Here is a 14,683-nt window from a genome sequence, read left to right on the forward strand (position 1 = left end):
TGAAAAGCTATACATAATAGCCTAAGTGGGCTCTTACATGCCATTCTCTCTCAGTAGTTGTTACTATTACTGCTGTTTCATAGAGATGAGAGAATGGCACTCATCCAACACTGCTGTCTTTTATTTCTAAATACTCTGGGCACTGACAGAATAGAAACGATTAATCACCAGAATCAGTGAAGAAGCTGGCTGCTGTGGGGCAAGCCCAAAATCCAGACCGCTTTTGGTTACTGGCTGCTGCAGAAGGGGAACCACAAGTAAAGCTGTTATACCTAAAACATGTCATGTATGGCTTGTGTTGCTGCACATTCAGACTCCATTTTGTTGTATAATCATACGCCAAAACAGGGGTCTCAGTCCCAATGTGGGGTATGTTCTAGATCAGGGGTCCTCAAACTACGGCCTGCAGACTGGATACGGCCCCCCAGGGTACTCAATCTGGCACCCCGTATTTACAGAACTCCCCCCCCCTCCGCCGGGGGTTGGGGGGGCGGAAACCAAGCAGCAAGCAGCCGCAGATGACTTCCTGCCACTTCATCCGCACGCCGGCCCCCTGTTAAAAAAGTTTGAGGACCCCTGTTCTAGATCTTCAAACCATGAATTCTTTCTCCCTGCTGATGAGAAAACTGAGGTCTCCAGAGCCCATAGCACAGATCCTCTTTCCCTACTCCCAAGGGAAACCTTTTGAGGCTGCCTTGGAGCACTGCTGGTTCAGGTGAGTAGCCAAACAGTACTTAAAAATAGGCAGCAGAGCCCTAACAAAATTTATTACTGTCCAAGAAAATCAGTCTTGAAATTAAGTGTTGACTGCCCAATTCCTTTCTATACGAGGTTTTTTTGCTGGTGAAATTATGAGGGTGAGCTGGCTCTGGGTTGCGATGACAAAGAATTACCCAAGCTCTCCAGTTAAGAGTTATGGCATAACCCAGAAGCCATGCTGGAAATTCTGGTCTTAAGGTGGATCTCATGACACTGAGCCTGAAATAGAGAAAAAAGCTCTTTTTCACGGAGGTACTGGCAATCTGGGAAAGAGACCAAATATGTTAAATAATAAGCCTGGAGAACTGGAATTATATGGGAAAATGCCTCTTCTCTCTCATACCTGGCAAAGCTAATCACATATTATCTTCAGCCTCTTTACTCTGTCCCATGTTGCCCTAACACTGGACAACTTTAGGTGCTTGTCATAGACTGTGCAGACAAATGGCAAGATCAGTGTATGCTGAACGTGACCAAACAGTATTTGAACAGAAGGAGTGAAAATAAGCTGAAAATACCTGAGGAGTGTACACAAAGGTGAACTAGGTATAAGGATCTAAATTGAAGAGATGTAATATTCAGATGAATGACCAGAAATCCATATTTGCAGAGCCCTGACAGGCTCTGGGATATGCTGCAGGAATCTACTATTTTAGCAGTAGCAGCTCTCCAGAACAATTGCACCTGTGTAGATTTTGGTGACTACAAAAACTAACAGAGCTTCTCATCACAGGAATCCTTGCAAAACTCAGACTCAGCATTGGTCTAATCGGGCTCCAGAGAAGCTGTGGCAACCAGAGAGCCTAATCAAGGCTACTTACAACAAACTCATTGCACTATCAACATCCTCCTTAGAGTAATGAAACCCAGCCTGGCTCTTTATGAGCCGTGCAAATCTGGTTCATTGCACATTACTGAACAATCGCTGTTGCGAAGACTTGCATTAAAGAATAGCAATGGATGCAATTTTTTTAATCTGAAAAAGAGGGAGAAAAGAAAAAGGCCAAGCAGCTGTGTCTGTATTCTTCCCCCCTTCAGGCTCCACTGTGAATGTTCAAAAACTGCTCAGTTAGTTCTGCTAAATCATCAGGGTGTTTTGTTTACAGCACAGTGGGTTAATCAGTTACTTTTCAATGGGCTTAAGATGAGAATAAGAACTCTGTATGAAAGACAACAGACCCATCCACTTTTCTTCCCCTGCTGATACAAGATGCCAAGCGGCTGGGATTCCACCTCTTCCATCACTTGCAAGCACAGGCGGCCTTGCAAGTGCCAACAGGCAGTAGTAGATGTTTTAACTCCGAGGCAGCTAGGACATTCGGTGGCAATCAGACCCTGAAGAGCATTGCTGCCGCTGCCAGGAATGGATCTTCTGCTGCACAACTACCTGCAGGTCCTTCACCTCCAGCATGCCAGAGATCAGCCTTCCCATATAAATCCAGGAAAGTAACAGATTCTTGTTTGTTACAGTATCTGTTCACACAATATGCAAGAGTTGGTGTGTTCAGAAGTCCTGCAGCTACACCTGTGGCTCTGAAACACTTTTTGGAGAAATCTTACACACCCCACCCCCCCCACCCCCCGCCCACATTGTCTTAGCTGACAGGAGCAGTATGTTGGATTGACCTGGTCTGAGAGGTGCTAAATACACCAGCAAGGGCATGTGTTTCATCCCCTTAGGAAAACCTGATGTTTGTGGTCCCCAAAAGTTAATAGTACTTTTTGACACCTGCAAACCTTCTGGTTGTAATACAGCCACACTCCCACAGAAGAAAAGTCTTCACTGGAGCCAAGACTCTGACTCTTATTTGTGCATGGACCCTTCTGTGGCACCTGAAAACACACAAAATCTGTGACCCAAGGCTGGTGGCACTTTCAGGCCAGACCTGTCTGAGGCTTTTGGCCAAAGCTCAAAAGCCACTTATGCTGATGGTAGTAACCCACCCATGTTACAAAGCAGCACCAGCTAATTGACCCAGGCACTCCCATTCCCCTTATGCTTTCCTGTGCGTCCTTTCCTAGGCAATCCTTCCTTGTTACTCATCTGTTTTCTTGTTATGTCCCAGAAGTCACCAACCAAAGACAAGGGGATCTGCTAGAACAGCTTGTACATAGTCTTCTGACCTCTCTCTTACAGCCTGACAGCACCTGATCAGACACATCCAGCTGGTAGCTTGGTAACATTGTCCTCACGTTATCCCTTTCACATTTTCTCTTCTCAGACCCAGGATGTGGACAGGTTAACCTTTCTGGGCCTGCCATGCCACCAGAGCTCCCTTTCCCCACCATGCATCATTGTTCCTTCCTCATCTTTCCCTGAATGCTGGATAAAGCATGTCCTAACCAGTCCCTGGCATTCCCATGGGTGTGCAAGTCAGGCTACCTACCCTTCTGCTGGCCAAATGTAGATTTGTACTCACCAGGATTCTTTTCCCAACCCTTTTCACGCAGGATTATGCGTGAATGACACAGCATGGTCTGCATCCTCGTGAGAACCTGGGGAGAGACATGCTGATGCTCAGTTTTTCAAAGAGAAAGTGTTAGTTTGTTCATACTAGGAAATGCTGCCTCTCTGGAGGACCTTTTTGGCACATCCCAAATGAATGTCGGTGCTGTTCCCTACCAAGAGACTTTGGTCCTGTGTGCACTCCTCTCTTCATGTAACTAAGAGCATTTTGAGAGGGGTGGAAAAAAAGTAAGTATGTGTGCCAGCCACTGTCCCAGCACACTCAATAGCTATTGGCTCATAGATATGCACTTTCACGAGCCTATGGTTTGATCTGCCCATTCCAAACTGATTAGCAACATGTGGCCTTGAAAATATGTACCAGGATGGGACTCTGAGATGACCATGTCATCCACCCCTCTCCCTGAGGCAGGAGCAACTCTACCTACAGCATTCCTGAGCGGTATTTTGTCTAACCTGTTCTTAAAACCTCCAACGGGGGAGACTCCAGAGTGTCCCAAAGCTCTTCCAGTATTATCAGATCCTACCATTATGAAATTTTCTTGGTAGCTCATCTAAAACTACTTTCCTGTTACATATCAGGAAGTGATCTTCCTCCTGTGGAGACTCTGGGTCACTATGGGTTATACCAGGCCTGTCGACTAGCACAGCCTCAGGTCTCAGTGCTTGTGGCCCAGCTCCAAAACTGCTGATTAGCACAAGGGAATTCCACTGCTGTTACAGTCCGCATCAGCTGCCTCCACATGTCTGCCTGCGTTGGCAAGGCACTCCCCTCTCTTCAAGGAGTGGCAAGCCCAGCCAGGACACCTTCACAGCTCTGCAGCAGAAGATACATTCATCTCAGCAACTGGCATAAGTCACCACTTGGCCTGGATCCACACTTCATACCTATGGGGGGCCAATGACAAAAATCAAGAGCATCCAAAACTTAAAGCGTGTTTGAGTCTACAGGGTCTGAGGTGACATTCCCGTGAAAAGCAGAGGTGTTATTTTCCCCACAATGTGCTGTGAGTGTGCATGCTGTAGCAAAGATCCCAAAAAAATGCAGGGGCACTGCGCAAGTGACAACTGGAATGTGACTCTACAGAGTGGACAGTCAATCCTGAGCTGACCCGATACACATGCCAATTGCCTTGGATGGCTCTGCAAAGGAGGCACACCAGTTAGCATTTGTTTTCCATACTGTGCTTTCCATATGCTTGCATCTTCAGATGGGTATAGTGCGGTCATCTCTTCCTACCCTAACAAGTCACCTACTATTGCTTTATTCTATTTGTAAATAGAAAAAATTGGTGGCTGTGTTTTATTCCACCTATCAGATGAAAGTTATTTCTGCATTTTCTGGTTTTGCCTGAGTATCAGTAAATTTGCAGAGTGCTGTGAGTTGGCAGGCATGTAGGACACATCCCCTTTTACAGGGACTGGTACTACACGCCAAGGGAAGTTGTAAAATCCCAGTAGTTGATATTAGTATAATGACCAAAATTTTATCATTTTTAGTACAATGACATACCCATGGACGAGGTTTCTACTAGGCACAGATGGCAGGCTGATGTCCTGAAATGAAACAAATTGTGTACCTTTTACGCCAACAAAAATAAAATTATGATTAACGTAAAAGTCTACTGAATTTTTGATCTGCCACATATTTAGCACAGAGCACATAAGAAACATGTAAGATCCTGAATGAAGCATTACTGAAAATATTTTGCTTTCCAGGCTGCTCTTAACCAGCTTCTGTGAACTCTTCTCCTGGTACCTGTTCTCATTGTATTTTCCATGTAACTCTTCAGGTGTGGGGAAAACATATTTGACAGATTCAGTGGATGAGACATCAAGTCCCATCTTAAGACTCCCTCCTACAAAGCACAGATTTATATTTCCCCTCACCTCCTTTTCCCTCTGTTTTAAATCCTTTATATTGCAGGTTTCTACTGAAAACCCTGGCTGCCTTGGGACAGCAACAGCCTTCAAATGTGAACACCTTCCCCCAGAACAAGGCCACAATCCCAACAGACGTCTCTGAGCCCTAGTATGATAATACAAGAAATTACTAGCTTCCACATACCAGGAAGGATAGTTAGTGGGGCTAAAGCCGAGTTCCATTTGATACCCACTCGTTGGCAGCGGAAACGAGAGGCCTTGTGGAGTACGTTGGTGTTCAGGGCAGAGAACAGGCGGTCAGGCCACCAATGGTCTTATCACTGTTTTCTTACGTGCAGCAGGGACACCCATCCCCTTGGCATGACACCAAGCTGTGTTTCGGAGGAGCTCCAGCACAGGAGCCACAGCTGCTTCAAGCCAGCGGCCCTCGCTGGGAGCAGGCAAAGATTTACAGCTACAAACAGATGGCCTCTCGCACAGCCTGCCGGCCTCCTGACGTGTTATTTTCATCTGTGTCTCTTTTCTTAGTTTTGGGTTTTTTTTAAAACCCAGATTAGCTCAGCAATATGGTTTCTCCTACCCAAAAACTGCCAGGGTGGCACATGGCTGAGCGCAAGGCAGGGAAGCCATGGCCCAGCAGCAGGCTATGGTGCTTTTAAACGGGCTTTTTCCCCAGAAAAACACGCCTGGGACCGCAGTCTGCTTGGCTGAGGTGCCAGGTCCAGTGCAGCCAAGGCTGGGACCCCCTGCCCGGCCCGCCGTCGCCTCAGAGCTCTACCGCCCGCCGCCCGAAGCCCCTTCACACCGCCTCGTTGAGGGGGAGAATCGGGGCGACCTCCCCAAGATGGCGCCGACACCCCCGCGGCGTGCCCCCTCCCCCCCCGCTCCCCTCCCAGCGGGGGAAGAGGCAGCGCAACCTCCTCAACATGGCGCCGGCGGCCGCCCGCGCCCCGCCACCTCCTCCGTCGCCCCTCACACCGCCCACGACCTCCCGCACATGGCGGCGCCGCCGCCTCCCGCCGCGGCCCTCGCCCTCCTCATCATGGCGGCGGCGCCGGGCTATGACGCCATACGTCCTCCTCCCCCCCTCTCTCCCTCTCCCCCCCGGCCTCCTCCCGCCACCGCCGCCGCCGCCGGTCCCCGCCTCTCCCGCTCGCCATTGCGGCGGCTCAGGGCGAGCCGCGCCGCGTCCCCGCTCGGCTCCCTCCCCGGCCGCCGCCCGGCAGAGGCTCCACGGCGCAGGCCCGCCGCAGCGCAGCCGCTCTGAGGTGAGTGTCCTACCGCGCAATCTCCCAGCTCCTCCAGCCCGGCGCAGCCGCAGCAACGCGGGGGCCCCCGCCGGCCGTCCAGGCACCCCCGGCTCCGGCGCCCGCGCCTCCCCTCAGCGCCGCCGCAGGGCCGCCTGGGCCGCGCTAGGCCCCGCCGGGGAGGAGGGGGAGCGCGGCCCCGTGGCGGGCCGCGGGCCGCTCCCGCCCGGCCACCGGAGAGGAGGGGGGGGTTGGCGGCGGGGCGGCGGCCGCGGGGCCTTGCGGGGCGCCGAGGGCCTCTCGCGGCCGCGGCCGGGGCAGCCCGGGGGAACGGAGCGCCCTCCCGCGGGGGGGCACGGGGCGGTGGCGGGGGCAGGGAGGGGAGGGGAGGGGAGGGGCGGGTGGGCGCGGGCCGGCGCCGGGCCCACGCGTCCGGCCGAGCCGGGTGCCGCAGGCTGCGGGAGCAGGTTGCTCCGGCCCTGGCCTGAGCCCGTCCCGCTCCGGGGCGGGAAGTTGGGTCGCGGTCGCAGCCGTTTGCCGGGCTTTTCTTCTTCCCTTTCCCTTTGATTTTCTTTCCTCCTTATGTCCCCCCACACCCCCTTTATTTTTTTTCCTTTTTTTTTTCATCCACTTTTTTATTTTTCTGACTGCAAATGGATGCCTTGTGGCAGCGTCTTGGACCGCCGCTGCCCTTTTGTATGCGAGTCGGGGAGCGGGGCTGCTGCTGGGAGGGCAGCGAGCTTAGATGCTGCTAATCATGCAAGCCGAATTCGCATCACCCGCCTCCCCCCATATGCCCCAAAAGGGGTACAAATCTTGTCTCTTTGTTCATGGGTTATACAACATCTGGCTCAGGAGAGACCTGGTTCATGACTGGAGCGCTCAGGACCTTGTTAGTGTAAAGAATAATTACAGGGCAGAAGTGTTCGGCTCAAAACTCTTCACGCGCATGGGGTTACTAAGTTGTACCTTTCTTGCAGCTACGGATAATTTTCATAGCGTGGAGAGGTATTTTCTGTGCACCTCATCAAGATTTGGATCTCTGCTTTATTTTTCTTCTCCTCCACTGGAACCATCTTTCTTCTTTCCAGATCTTGGGATTTTTCTCTTAAGAAAGGCATTGCTGTTCTGTTTTTTGTCTCTCATGCATTAGCCTTGGTGCTGTCCAGGCAGGGTTTTAGACCCTCTTCCTGTGTCCTGGACATGATGAGAGTATTTTCAGTGTTGCGGTGGCTGTGTGCAGTCGTTATTTTCAGAGTTTCGTTTGTGACATCATGGCAACTTGTGTTCATCCTTACTTTAGTAGTAGTGTTACCTTGTCTTCTGGTTCATCTGCATCATGGTTGCTCATTTGTAGAACCTGTTACTTTGAACTTTTAATGCCCTAATGTTGGGAAAATAGGTGAGAGAGAAATTGTTCATCTCTTTAATTTAGATTTTTGTGCCTATGGTAAAACTGGGAGCAACAGCTTTTTTTCTTTGAGGGTGAAAGAGGAAGTGTATGACAATGACTGACTTTGGAAAGGTGTTGGAGTTATATTAACTCAAGTTTTCAATCTTTTCCATCTTGGATAAGTGTTACAGTGTAGTGTCTAATTAAATGATCTCATATGCTCATGTAATTTTCTACATGTGTTTACAATTTTATAGAGTGTTGCAGTTGGGTTTTATTGTATTTTATTGTATCACAGTTGTTTTTCAGAAGTCTCACGTCACTTATGTACAGGCTTTACCACAAGTGAGGCATGGGCTGTTATGCACAGGCCATAAATACAGCAAGTTGGGGAACCCTCTGCCTCATCCAGTACGTGTTTTGTGCAGTTCTTACAATTCCATGTACTGCAATAGCATCTGTGCTTTACAAAGTGTGTGGCCCGATATACATTTGCGTTATATAGGTGGAGTGGAGCATGGCTCTTGTAAAGCGTCGTTCGTTGGCAGCTGGATAGAGCCAGTGTTCGCATGTGTGTGGGCAATATGATTTTTGGCGTGAAGCGGTGAAAATGCTGCCTTTCTGTTTAATTGAAATCTTTCCATGGACCCCATTAACTCATGGCGTTTCACTCCATACCTGCTGAGCTGCAGGGATGCTCCTTTGAAGGTAACTTGGCCTGGCCGTGCTCTGCATAGCAAGCATGTAAGTTATCCTGACACAAGTTTACGTTGTGGATGTGGACTGTGCCATCTCAACTGTGCTGCCCAGTGTGCCAGAACAACAGATACCCTGACAGAAGTAAATAAGCCATCCTGGCAAAAACCAGGTGTACCAGTGGGAGTCCTTAGTGTGTGCTGTGTCGGTTGGAGGTTGCCCTTCTCTGTATCTCTGTCGAGGAAAACATGTGGCATAAACTTGTTCATAGAGGATTAAGCTATGGTGTGCGAAGGCCACTTTGCTTCTGAGTAGGGTTGGCCATGCAGGGTATTATGCACGGTAATATTGCACTTCAATTAATTGTCTCAACTTTCCTGGACAAAAGCCCTGTGACTGGTTGGCTGCACAGATGTCAACTTTCAGACTGCAGGTATTTTGGCATGAGTACTACTTCAAGTGTTGGAATTTCATAATTTTTCTGTTGCTTGGGAGCCTGAATCATCTTTTCTTAGACTTAAACCAGCCAGTTTCACTTCTGGCAAGCTCAAGTCTGGAAGATTTCGGGCTTGTACGTGAAAATAAAGAACCACAAGTGTCTGTAGGAGCCCAGGTTGGGAGCACTTGGAGCTGCTTTTGTAGTAAATCTCACTTCTAGGCTACATCATGTCAAACTTCTGCTGCCATGTGCATGTATATGCTCTGAGAATATTTCCATTACTGCTTGCACCTGCTCTTCATTTACCAACTGAGGGAGATTTCCATGCAGCTTCTCAGTCTCTTGAAGGCTTTGGGAATTACTATTTTTTTGCCTTGCCCTCCTCTGATCTGGAGAAGTACCCTCTAGGAAAGAAGCAAGTGGAGTGCACTGACTCTGCTGTGCCCCTGCATCTCTCTTACCAAGAAAATCTAATGCAGACTTTTGTATGTAAGAATTTTGCGTGCTGTCAGTAGGAATTGGCTTGTATTGATAACTTGCAGTGCAAGAAGTATTGTAAAATTTACCTGCTGACTTTAACTGTCTTCTACTGCCTCTGAAGTAGATCTGTAAACTATAGTTATGATTTTTTGTATTGCTGATTACCCAGTGCTCGAGTTATTAAATAAAATAATGTTAAAATACACCCCTTGGTCTTTTTAAATAACTAGCTCTGCATGGTGGGAATCTTCTACTATGTAGTAGTTAATGTTGTAAAAAGATGGAAAACAGTGCTGAGGTGGCACTTGAAGCAGGTTACTTGTGACTGATGTGGCTCTCCTCTGATGAACTTCATGAGCTCTTTGATAGATAGCCATTTGTTGAGCATGCTTGTCTAAAATTTGGACAAAATTGTAAATCAAAATTAAGGGTAAAAGTTTCCACTTGTTCCAGTTTAGTTTTCACACAAGATTCAGAACTCTGTTGCTGGTTATTGTGCTCTTCTGGATCTTAAGACATGTCCTATTGGAAGTCTCACAAACTGCTGTAGACCCTCCATATGAAGGAGTCAAGTGGCACCTAGTCTCTAGCACGGTCTCTCCGCGCTGGGGCAATGTCTGTCTGTTTTAAAGGCAATCTATTGTTTTATGGTTTCGAATACGGTTGTTCGTTGGAGGGTCAGTTTAATGGTTTCTCACATTTCCACTGTTGAATGCAGATACACGCCCCTGTCCCGATCTGTTTGTCACTTGCTTTAGTGAGTGAATTTGTGTGTCAGCTGTTGTGGATCTCTTTATCAGCTTGGTTTTTTTGCATGTGAATCTAAATCAGGTAAATACGGTGCAAACCCTTCTGTTTTTCAAGTATTGCACACCATAAAATGCTGAACATTACTAGCATGTTCTCTTTTTTTTTCCCACCTGAAACAAGATTCCACCAGAAACTCGCTGCTTTCCAATGTAAAGGCTGTACCATTAGCAGCGGAGTGTGGAGAAAAGTTTTAAGGTCCAGCCAGTGTTGTGCAGACTACCAGGGCTTTGTACCGTGAATGGCAGGAACCTGTCACCTCTCCGGGCTCAACCTGGACCATCCAGGCACCATACTGCTTTGGGGAGTATTCAGGTCTATTCTGTATCAACTGCAGCAATTGCAATGAGGTTCAGTATTTGTGGTGTCTTGATAATTCTGGCCCTGTTGTCTTTGCTTTTTCCCAAAAACTAGTGAGGCTGGGCCAGTTGGACAGTCCCACTGAAAGGGCTGGCTGGAGTTGTTCATCCCTGTGCAGTGGCACTACTTGCTGTGAAACCTCAGAGCCTGTTATCCTTTTTGGAACAGTACAGTTTATAACTAGGAGCAGACCTTGTGTTCTTGCCAGGAGTCTTAGTAAGAGGGGAGCTGGGAGAGGATGGCCAAGTAATCAAGGCTGTGCACGCACTTTGTTTTGGAGGTTGCCTGATGTGTTTAGCTTTGTGAAGGACTTGAGGCTGCTCTGGTTTTGCTGTGGATAAGGCGCCTGCCAGACTCCCAGAAGGAGTCCCTTATATTGACAGATAGAAAATGGGGAGGTGGAGACTGTATTTGGTGGAGCATGTAGGAGGGTGATAGGCATCCTGATGTGCGCTGATGTTTTGCTGTCAGTGAATTATTGTGTTGTTTTGTTTTGGGTTTTCCTCCTGTAAGAAAGACATATCTGTACAAAGATTCTTAGGACATGATGGAAGGTGTATTCCATCTGAGCGTTGGCTCTATAGGATTTAAAGTCCAGCATCTCCTTTTCTTCCCGTTTTTATCCTTTCTTAGAGACCACGCTTCTTTCAGTGGGTAATGGAGCCTGCTTTTGTGCTGGAGGATGAAAGCAGGTGTCTCCTTGGTATGGAGCATGGTGAGGTGCATTCTGCGCTTGGTGCTGCGCTCTGAGCCTCTGCTTCCTCACGTTATTTCTGTTGGATGTTGATTGCTTTCTGCCTCTGTGAGTCTGTGTCTAAGACAGATGTGTGAATTTTATCTGTTTCCTCTATGTGCTGTCTGTATGGCCTGTAAATAATAAATGAATTGCTCAGATGCTGCAGACTGATAGCAACTTGGAAGGTAACTCAACTTTTTCAGTACCTTTACAAAATTCACCTGACTTCAAATGAATAAGCAGAAAAACAGTATATTTTCACTTACAGAGCAAGCTTCTTGTTTGTAACCAGTGTGACCAAGAAATGCAATCCAAAAGAAACTGAGTCCCTCCCACTGTTTGTTACATAACCAGCTAATTAAAGTAATCAAATGGGGGTGACTTCAAGGCTTGGAAAACTTCCCCATAGTCTGGGTCAAAAATACTTACGAGACCACACCCCCAGAGTCTCCATGCTTTATTTATGTTGCAACATCCTCTATGTGTAAATTAATTATTTTCCCCATAAGTTTATTTTAGGTGTCAGCCATTAGAGTCTCTTGCTGCTGCTTCTGCAGCCACTTTCTTGGGCACAAAGAAAATTCTTTAGTTCCTGGCTTCCCTTTTGAAGGAGAAGAGACCTCAAATAGTGCTGCTCCCTTTCCTCCCTAGAAGGAGTTAGTTGTTTTGAAGCTCTTCTCATAGTTGCTTTGGGTTACAAGTGGGCTTTTGGATATTTTTTTTCGGGCTTATTATTTCTGCATCATGAGTATTCATGGCAATTTGCAGGTAAATCGGTAAATTTGGTCTCTTGCTCGAGAAGGAAATGGTGTATTTTCCTGTGGTAGTTCTAATACTTAAACCCTGATAATGAGAAGCATATGTAGATGGAGGTGGTGGTGAAGAAATGTGAAAGACATCTGAAGTACAAAATGTAGCAGCAAATAAAAATCCATGGTCCTTTTTCAGTGTTTCAAATGCATGGTTGTGTGTTGCAGGAACTCTAAAAATTTTGAATTCCCACAGGATTTGCATACTATGCTGTGTATTCAAAGCAGGAAAAACCCTGCTTGAACACTGACTTAAGGTGGGTCAGGACTGGAAAACCATGATGGCTCAATCTCGGATGTTCTCCATGTGCACGGGAAGTTTGAGATTCTGGTCTAGTACTCCTGCAAGCCATACTGACCTGTGCCCCTTCTCAAACTAAGGCAGAAGGAAGTAACTGTTCGTAGTAAGAAGAGTATTGGGGGGTGTCTGTGTGTGTTTGTGTCTGTGTGTGTGAGTGAGTGATTCTAATAACCCCGCTTTGTCTTTTAACAAACGGCTTGGGTCTTGACTGTTCAGTTTTGCCTGTGAGGAAGACAGCTGAGGATGAAGCAGGATGCTTGGAGAGCACTGTGGCCTGCTTAACAGGCTCTTTGTCAATACTAGAGAAAAAAAAAGTTTGAACCAGCATTTAAATCCAGCGTGCAGGTACTTAAGACTTAACTCACACACAAATCTCTTTCATGTAGTTGGGCTGTAGGTGCAGTTTTTTCCAGAAAACACAAATCTTAATCCTGTACAATATGCAGCTGCAAATGTAACATGCGCTGGATTTTCTCACGTCTGGTGCTTTGTCTACAGAGGTGACACTTGCACTTTTCAGGGTCTTTGCGCGTTAGTTCTCCAGTTAGTTCTCCAGGGGGTTTGCCGGGGAGTTTTTCCTCCTCATCTGCAGTCTTTTTCAGGGCAGGCAAGCAGACGTGTTCTTGAACCACAGGAAACCATTGGGAAGGAGTCTGTCCAGTCCTTTTTCCCAGCTCCTGGTGCTAAGGGGAGGAGGTATCCCATTTTTTACTGGCACTGAACCAAGCCTTGCTGTACTCTGTCACCTCAGATGCCCTGAAGGGCACAGCAGGGTAACTTGAGATGCCCTTTTTCCTGAGCCTGGAGGAAAATCCCCAAATTTTTCCCTGTGTGGATGCAGGTGAGGCAGTTGATGTGAGAGGCTGTTTGTGGACCTGTGAATCCACCACCTTTCCTCATAAAACGGCTGTAGGAAAAAACCTTCAAAGTTAGGTAAAAGACGACCCTGAAAACGAATGTTACTGTACTGTGTATTTTCCCTACAGGATTTTTGGGGGCGTGTTTTTTTGTTGTTGTTTGTTGTTGGGTTTGGGGTTTTTTTTTGTTTTGAAGGCAGAATGCCTGGGTCTGGGTTCTTAATTTTTTTATTGGCTGACAACAGAGAGCTTCAGTACATGTTGCAGGGTTGGAAGGCAAATGAATTGAAAGGGTGAAAGTATAAAACTGCAAGAGGAGAGAGAGAGAGGTTGGGGTTTTTTTTGTGGTCTGGGACAGCTCTTCACTGCTTAATCTGTTGCCTGTGACCTTCTGTGCACACAGGTTGAATACCTGTACCCTTCCTCATCCAGCTACAGTGGTACCACCCTGCTTAACACCAGCTACAGTCATACTGGTGTAACTCATTCTGGGTTTAGAATCAGCCATACCCTATTAAGTATCTTCCTGAGGACTGCATCATTAACAGAGCCATCAGCCAGGGGTGGGCCAGGCTTGTCATTTTAGGGTGGAAGTTAAATAATTAAATGTGGTTAGGGTTGTGGCATCTGCCTTTACCTTATACTGATCTGGTTGAATTAATGTGATGTGAGGACCAGGTCCTTAAGGTGATCCATCTAGCCAAGGTTGAAGACAGCAGACTTTATCCATACTGGACGTTATGGTTAATGTGATACTTCACACTGCTGAGCCTCGGTCACATCACCACACTCTTTTTCGAATCCCTTAGTAAAACACTCTTCCATTATGTTTTTCTGTGGTAGTCCAGCATAACCGCTAATCCTCTCTCGATAAAAGAGGATTAAAACTGGGAACATTTGCACCTTAATGCAGCCAGCTAGGGCTTCGCTGTGTCTTTTAGGCAGTAATCCTGTTGGGGCGAGGGCTGTGCCTTTGTGCGGTGCCAAGAATGCTGTCGCGATCAGCAAATAGCAGCTTTCTCGGCAGTTGCGCTTATTGGGTTCGTAATTCTTAAAAGACCACTTTGTGTGTTAATTAAAAGAGCTGTATTGACTAGAGATGACTAACCTGCTTCACGCTGTTAAAATGACTTCTGGGCTATGCAGGTCAAAGTAAAATAATATGAAATTGGGGTTTCTGTGTGGTTCTTTAAATAAAATGAAAGCATGTGTAAGTTGACAAAGTACTACCTTTGAGAATGCCATTTATCATGTTATATTTCCTAGACTCGTGTCAGACTACACATCCTGCAAACAATTTTAGGAGAGAAGGTTCTGCCCCAGGTGTTACTGGTGGATACTGGTAAGGGAGAGTCATGTCTGTGTATCGCATACCCCCCCCCCCCCCCCCCCGTGCTTAATGTGAAACCTGCAGAACCTGGGGGGAGGCATGGGAATGCTAAATGAAA

At 47.3% G+C, this 14,683-nt stretch overlaps 2 protein-coding genes across 7 annotated transcripts in view; one reads left to right on the forward strand and one right to left on the reverse strand.

The window, feature by feature from the left end:
- Nucleotides 1-1,702: 1,702 nt before the first annotated feature.
- LOC119148307 (formin-like protein 5) lies at nt 1,703-7,698 on the reverse strand. Its single transcript, XM_037388283.1, has 4 exons — nt 7,673-7,698; nt 6,392-6,812; nt 3,180-3,255; nt 1,703-2,232 (listed from the first exon to the last, which is right to left on the reverse strand). The coding sequence occupies exons 1-4, from the start codon at nt 7,696-7,698 to the stop codon at nt 2,069-2,071; spliced, it is 687 nt and encodes a 228-aa protein (XP_037244180.1). The 3' UTR covers nt 1,703-2,068.
- The window catches only part of NRF1 (nuclear respiratory factor 1), a 73,663-nt gene continuing 65,740 nt past the window's right edge, over nt 6,761-14,683 (forward strand). For all 6 annotated transcript variants that reach the window (XR_005104365.1, XR_005104366.1, XM_037388332.1 and 3 more), the window contains exon 1: nt 6,761-14,577. The gene's annotated coding sequence lies outside the window, so the exon portion shown is untranslated. The remainder of the gene's footprint in view (nt 14,578-14,683) is intronic.

This window comes from Falco rusticolus, chromosome 5, assembly GCF_015220075.1.
Source record: "Falco rusticolus isolate bFalRus1 chromosome 5, bFalRus1.pri, whole genome shotgun sequence".
Taxonomy (NCBI): Eukaryota; Metazoa; Chordata; class Aves; order Falconiformes; family Falconidae; genus Falco; species Falco rusticolus.

Excerpts from the sequence above, each read along its gene's own strand:
- LOC119148307 (XM_037388283.1), bottom strand. The coding sequence starts at position 7,698 with ATGATGCAGATGAACCAGAAGACAAG. Across the intron at positions 6,813-7,672 it reads CAGATGAACCAGAAGACAAG|CCTGCGGCACCCGGCTCGGC; the intron begins GTAACACTACTA and ends CTGCTCCCGCAG. Across the intron at positions 3,256-6,391 it reads AGGAGCTGGGAGATTGCGCG|GTTCTCACGAGGATGCAGAC; the intron begins GTAGGACACTCA and ends GTCTCTCCCCAG.